Source organism: Rhinolophus sinicus, chromosome 7 (genome assembly GCF_057876585.1).
Source record: "Rhinolophus sinicus isolate RSI-liver-muscle chromosome 7, RSI-T2T, whole genome shotgun sequence".
Classification (NCBI taxonomy): Eukaryota; Metazoa; Chordata; class Mammalia; order Chiroptera; family Rhinolophidae; genus Rhinolophus; species Rhinolophus sinicus.
Window position 1 is genome coordinate 47,416,250 of NC_142507.1, and position 7,295 is coordinate 47,423,544.

Genomic DNA, 7,295 nt, shown 5'->3' on the forward strand with positions numbered 1-7,295 from the left:
GTCTGTGTAGACCGCTCTTTGCTCGTTGGGCTGAGGAAAATGAGCTGGAGCTGGAGCTGGAGGCCCCCTGTAAATGGTGAGCAAAGTGCTCTGCTCCAAACCTATCCTGTCGCCCAAATAGTGCTCGGATGTCATTGTATTTCGGTGGACCTCATTTATTCAGTCACCCATCCTGTGTCAGGCACACGGCAGACAAAGAGACGAAGTCCCTGTTCTCACCGAGCCTACACGTGAGCACAAAACATACACATTTTAAAGAAGATAATTCCACATGGTAATGCGTGACGATTCAATTTACACATTAGTTCTTAAAAGTGGTTTTTAATGAGTAGGACCTGCTTTTATAAAAAAGAACATATTTTGTCCTAAATTTCCCCTCAGAAAATAGGTCTGAAAACAAAACACCCCAAAATTTGTAGGGCAGGGGTTCCCAGAACTGCCTCCGTGGGCTAGGCCAGTATTCCCTCGGTGAGCAGTTTTTTTTGAGGCTCATTCCAAATGGACCCTTCTCTTTCCCTTATCCACACAGGAAGCCCAATGGGTTTTTTTCACCTTTTTCCTAGTAAGAGATCATATTTCTGCAATTGGCTAGTCATTTCCTACTTGTGCCCATAACCTGCTTTCTGGAATGTGGGTGCTATTAGCAATTAGCAATTAGTCTGGGGTGGTGGGGTGATGCATGGTCACCCTACTTATAACCATTACCATTCTCGCTTCCTCCCACTTTTTTCATACCCACACTTCCCAAGAAGATAATGTTCTTGGTTCCCTAAGAATATGAGCTCAGTCAACTCCTATGTATAAGCCTGACCCTTTCATCGTTAATTAGTTGAGTTTCAATAAATGGGCAGGTGTTTCAGGCCACAAAGCCCTGGCTCCCCTATGGCTGTGTTAACTGACTGGAGACCTAAAACATAAAAAACCCATGAGCACGTTGGGCAAGAAATACTCACGTGCTCAGAGCCGCACTGTCCAATGTGGTAGTTGTTAGCCTCATGTGACTGTTTAAATTTAAATGAATTAAGATGAAATGTTAAACATTCATTTCCCCGTTTGTAGTCCTTTTGAGCGCTCAGTCGCTGCCTGTGTCTAGCTTGCAGAGACGTTCACGTCGGACAGCGCAATCATAGAGCATTTGCCCCACCACAGAAAGTCCTGGTAGTCAGCTCTGCTACATAGGAGCCTGTGCTTCTACTTTGGGATATATTATCCTAGGCCCACTATCCCCAGGGTCTTTAAATGTCCCCGTAGAACTTACTGATTTTTCTTTAACTGTTTCTTTTGCCTTTCAGGAATGTGGGGCTTGGGACTTGTTCCATGTTCTCCCGAGTTGGTGGGATTATCGCTCCCTTCGTCCCCTCACTGGTTGGTTTGTACCTCCTGGTTTTGTTTTTCTTGATTCTCTGCTTTGGAAATGCTTGTGCTTTTGAGTAGAAAGAGATAATGAACAGTGGCTATTTAGGATCAGCCCGACCACACATGTGAACCTGTGCCTTTTAGATTAAAGATCCTTTTAGATTAAATATCAGTCCGATCGCATGTACTCTTACCGAGGATGCTTTCACCCCCACGGCTCTGATGTTTTGTTTGTCTGTATTCATTGGGGAGTTAATGCCAGCTCACCCCCTTTCTGTCCCCATTCACAAGTTAGTCCATTAGTGAATATTTATTAAGTTTCCGCTGTGTGCTGGGCTCTGTGCTAAGCTCCTTACATATACCATCTTAGGCCATCTTCATAGTAACCATATGAGGTAGGCATTGTTGTTACCCTGTGTTACAGATGAGCGGATGGCAAAAAGGCGTCAGCTGCCTTCCCCAAAGGCACACCTCTTGGAAAAGAAAACGAGAAGAGAAATACGTGTGTTTCTTCATACTTGTTGCCATTTTCTAAATTTTATAGTCAAAACAAAGGCGCTCGACTTAAATGACAGCCCTGCCATCCTTCCAGTCGTGAAATGTTCAGGTTCTGTGACAGAACCTACACGTGTCTCTGCTTGGTGTGCTCTGTGACTTTCCCAGCCAAGACTCCTCGAAGGGTGACTAGACCTGGTGTGGCACTTTGAACCTGTTCGTTACTCAGGCAACTTGACTCACCACCTCCTAGGACAGGGTATCTCTGAAATGCCATGGTAGCTTTTTCTGTTTTTGAGTTGTGATACACTTCCTCTTTCTGAGGCTCTCTCTCCAGGTCTCGTGCTTAATGGTAGGTTCTAGGACCCTTATGAAGGAGTCATTAGTTCCATTCTGCAAAATGTGTCTCACAGGAGGGGTCTATCATGAAAGACACCCACCTTTGGATGGCTAGCCTAAAACACTGTCATACCCAGCACTGTGTTTCTACTGATTTCTTACTAAATTGAGGAGAGGTGAAAGTGTTCTGTTCCCTTTTATTCAACAACAGCACTCGCAATGCTGGACATGTGTCTGCATGTAAATGGCCTAAGGTCAGAGGTTCTCCTCCACCATCATCTCTTCTCTTTTGAAAAATCAGCACACTATTACCTGAGGGGACAGCCTAACCGGTAGTGGTCCTACTCACAGAATTTGGAAGCCCAAACAAGGAGATAATACTGAGCAACTCCTGTGCAGGAATTCAAGAAAGTTATTATCAGCTCAGGCCCCAGGGCACCATCCTGCAAGGACCATTTTTTGTTTGTCTGTCTGTTTTTCTGTGGTGTTATCTTTGAACCTGTTTGTGTGTAAAAAACACGATTTCAATTTTCCTGAGAATATTTTTTGGATCTCCAAAGCAAGTGCTTGTGTCACTGGCCTCTTGTCATGTTCAGTTCAGGTAGTTTCCAACCCTTTGTATGTGTAGGGTTCTTTGGGTTTCTCCTTTTCTTCTCAGGGCGTTTACACTTTTAACCGCCCCCCATGCCTCTCATTTATGGTACTAAGCGAATCAGCGAGCATTTGTGGGACTGTTTGGTTGATTCCAGGGCTGAGAACTTTCAAGTTGATCACCAGCCAATATCTGGGGTGTCTCCTAAGGGAAGAGTATGGGGAGATCGCTGCGTTAGAAGCTACATGCCTGGGAGGTATAGAACCTGAGCCCCTGATTCCTGACAGACTCAGGCCACAGAGGCTTGGCTGCTACTCCCACAATCGCCACCCTCCACACAAAACTGTCTGCTGCTTCTGATCCACAAACCAGGGCTATGTGATTTACTCGCACCTATCTCTGGGTGCCTGAGGAATCACTGAATTCCCAGGGTAATTCTCTATGGGGAAAGAAGTGGGTGACAGTGCAGTCGAGTGGGAACATACGAACTGGATAGTAAACAGGACAGTCGCTCAGTCATAAGTCTGCGGATGTCGTCTCCAAGGAAACTAATACTGAGTTTTTGTTGGTTTCCATTCCTCTCCCCGCCCCTACAGAAATACGTGCAGTGGTCTTTACCCTTCATTGTCTTTGGAGCCACGGGCCTGACCTCCGGCCTCCTGAGTTTATTACTGCCAGAAACCCTTAATACTCCGTTGCTGGAGACAGTTTCTGACCTCCGGGTATATTCGTATCGGAGGCTCGGGGAGGAAGCTCTGTCTTTACAGACCTTGGATCCCTCACAGGTATGGAAGTATTAGTCCTAACCATTGAGATTTACCACTTAGATGATGATGGGGTGGGGGTGGGGGTGGGGGTGGGAGTGGGAGAAGTATGTCTGGTTAGATTAAATAGAACCCAGCAAAACTGCTTGGAAACAAAGGTGGGATCTAGTAGCCGCTGCTTTTCAGAGAAATCAAGATACTCGATGATTCATTCGCTTTCTTAGAACACCTTCGGAGCTAATTCTTAGGGACTCGATGCCATCAAAAGACAGTTGTCCGTGGAATGAACGTTGGATAGTAATTTTCATTTTAGAAATGTCATGCTGTCCTTTCGCTGCCCTGTTCTCCTTTCTTGTTTTCAGTCTGCGGACAAGGAGAGTGCTGTCGGGAGTGAGAGTGAGGAAGAGGAAGAATTTTACGACGCAGATGAAGAGACTCAGATGATTAAGTGAAGAACCCCAGAATCCTCCTCGGAAGCAGATCATGTTTTGTGCCTCTGGCTAAGGCAGGTCCTCCCAGGAAACTGAAGAGACTTATAGGAAGACAGGCTGGAGCCGACATGGGAGGTACTCCGCATGGAGACTGATTTTTTTTTTCCAGGCACAGAGCAAGTCAGAGAAGAGATTTCGTGGGAGAGGCCGTCACTGTCTTGAGGGAATAGTTGTTAAATGTCCAGAATTCAGGTTTAGCGCAGAATCACGACCTCTGGCCAGACAGCTCAAACCTACATGCCAGCGTGGCAAGCTGATTTGTTTCTAGAAGTTTCATCATGTTGCTTGTCCTTCATCGTGATCTAAAAGCATGTATGTAAACTTTCTTCCCGCTAATTTAGTGGGCTGAGATAAACACCCTTAAGATTTCATCTTTAGGTCCTTAAGATTCATGTTCATACCATATTTGACATCTACCCTCATCAGTGGCTCCTCACCAGGAATCTTCTGAGGCAGGTTGGTGTGAGCGTTTTCTTTTTGTGCCAGAGGAAAAGCACCGAGAGGTCATCTGTGTGGCCCAAGGCCCTCCAGCTTCAGTGGAACTGATGACATTTGGGTCCTCAGCTTGGTTCCCAGCCTCATGAGTGGCTTGAGCAACCTGTGCCTTTATTCTCACAGATGATCCTCTAGGAAAAGCCAATTGTACCAAAGCAACTTTCTCAGCGTCAGAGGTGTGACTGCAACTCCCTGTTAGCTCCCTTCGCCACTCCAATTGCATAATCTCTTCAGTTCCCCACTTGGGCGCACCTCCAAAAGAATTTCCATCTCAGGCCCTAGTACCAGCAATAACTTCAGAATCGTGCCCAGTATATGATGCAGTTTGATGATGGTGGAGGGAAGGCACAAAGTGACATGGTGAGCACTTGGACGTTAGAAGGCGGGGAGGGGAGGTGCCATTTTGAATAAGGAAGAAAACTATCTTCCACGGTGTTTTATTTCAGTTGTTTTCAGGATTGTGCCATGAGGGACTTAGGCAACACTTAAGAACTTGAACTCTTTTTATCCAAGATCAGCCCCTGCCTGTCCAGTCAAATGCAGAAGGCACAGTAACGTCATAGGAAAATTTGGCTTTTCATTAAGGACTACCAACTTTCAAATAAATCGTACCCCTAGTTTCTTAAAATCATGTGCTGAAAATATGTGTTTTACCGTGAAACTTGAATGTAACCTCAACCCTGAGTATTAACCGGCAATCAATGAGCTTGGGCAGCATTGCTTTGGGTCGCTTTCCCCAACTGGAAAAATTCCTGTGTTTTCAGAATTTCCATTTCTGTTAATCTCGTCGAGAAAAAAGAAATTGCATTAGCGGTAAGGAGAAGACATCACTGTGACCGCTTCTGGAAATCTTGGAGGCGTCACTCCCAGTTGGCTCCAATACTCTCCCACCTTCTTCCTTGTAGTTTGCGCTGTATCAGCCTGGACCTGTGTATAGGTTAAACTATTCCTATGTTCTTTATGCCCTTGTTTATGGATTGTGCTCTTCCTAGATAGGGGCCGGCTCCATTACTTTTTATCTCCCTCTGTTGTGCCCAGAACATGGGCCTAGACACAGCAAGGGTTAGTAAGTATCCTGGTTTCTAGCCATCAGGGAAATTGTGGAATTCCTCCCAGCATCATTTTTGTAAAGCCTGGGCAGATCTGACCCCAACCCCCAGACTGTGTAATCCTGCTTCTCTTTCTCTGGAAAACGGAGACTCTGCCCACCACCAGGAGAGGAAGAAAGGGAGAACTTACAAGGACCCTTCGAAGTTCTTCTTCAATGGTTGGAGCATTCACAGTAAAACAACATACTAGCATACCTGTGATTTGGGGTTGGTGGGAACTCTCTTTGTGTTGTAAGAGCAATACATCCCATTATAGAAAATTTGGAGACTAGAAGTTAATTTATCACCACAAGTCCCAACACCCAGAGACAACCAGTGTTGAGGCTTTGTTGGGAATTTCCAGTTGGGAATTTATCTGTCTGTTGGCACGGGAGTTCCCTCTGCCCCTGGCTAAATATATGAGGATTCCATTAGTTTTGTCCCTGGGTATCCTCTTTTCCCAGCTATGGGATGGAAGAAAAGAGGGAGAGATACACAGTTTGAGCACATGTTGCTTAGTAAGGCTAGATGTGCTATCAGCCACTCATGTCAGATGTGTCACAGAATTTTGTTTCTTTCTAGATGGTCTTTTGGCAAAGTGTAATATGGTAATTACAGCTTTTTCATTCCCCTTCCTTTTATAAAAACAGATTGTTTCCCTTTTGATATTAACTGTTAAAGTATAACGATTGTAGAGAATGTGTACCTGTGTATATTTGTGTTGATTAAATTATTGAAAGGCTTTTAACTTATAGGTAACATGTTTTTTGTTTGTGCAAATGATTTGTAAAAGGTATTCTTTTTAAAAATTGTTTTACTGTATTCAAAATTAAATTTCTTTTCTCCTAAAACGCAGCAAGAAAAATGTAAGACGCCCAAGAAACTCCCGGGTTTCCAAGGTCAAAGGTCTTGTAACAGCTTCTCAAGAACCTTTGCACCAGTGGACATATTAAAAGAAACTGTGTTGTAGTTTCCTGATTTGGTGAGTGGAAGCCACTGCCCATTGAAAATGCAAAATTTGTCATGTGGCTGCTTTCAAGCAATACAGATGTGCTTTAGTATTTAAACATGAGTAAATAAACAAAATATAGCACATAAATAAGAAGCCAGTGAAAGTTTCTGGGGCGCTGCTTAAATGAATATAATCTGGACGGGTATTTTTATGGAGGTCAAATTGATGAAGATCCTTTTAGTAGAGTTATAGTCTTAACAAAAACATTGAAATACTTAACATTATTGTATCAGGATTAAAATATAGCTTTCCAATAGCTGTAAATTCTTATTAGGTTATTGGTTCTTAAATTCGAAACATAACTATAAAGGACCTTTTTAACTAAATAAAGTATAGGTGTTTTGGCTTCTTATGAATTTAATAAAGAATCACAAAATGTAGGCCTTTTGTTCACACAGAATGTGGCAGGATGTATAGTAGCATCTTTGACAAATTGGGCAAATATAGACTCTGCAAGAAGTTTAGAGTGCTATGTGGGACAGGGACGAAGTTAGGGAGTCGTGGACACAATAAATAACTATAAAAATATTCTCAGAACTAGAAAAATGCAGCAATAATGCGTGTTGGACAGTTTTCTATAATGCAGTACATTGAAAGAGAAAGACCTTATGATTCCCTGAATAGATACATAAAGAGTATTTGGCAAAATTCAGCACCTACTCA

At 43.6% G+C, this 7,295-nt stretch overlaps 1 protein-coding gene across 2 annotated transcripts in view; it reads left to right on the forward strand.

The window, feature by feature from the left end:
- Window positions 1-6,589, forward strand: part of SLC22A15 (solute carrier family 22 member 15) — a 66,741-nt gene extending 60,152 nt beyond the window's left edge. The window contains exons 10-12 of one of the 2 annotated variants that reach the window (XR_012491608.2): window positions 1,293-1,369; window positions 3,379-3,567; window positions 3,909-6,589. Coding sequence is in view for 1 of the 2 variants with exons in the window: in XM_019730336.3 (XP_019585895.1) it covers window positions 1,293-1,365; window positions 3,379-3,567; window positions 3,909-3,998 (352 nt within the window). In the remaining variant the exon portion in view is untranslated. The remainder of the gene's footprint in view (window positions 1-1,292; window positions 1,370-3,378; window positions 3,568-3,908) is intronic. The other variant, XM_019730336.3, reaches the window with a different exon arrangement.
- Window positions 6,590-7,295: the final 706 nt, after the last annotated feature.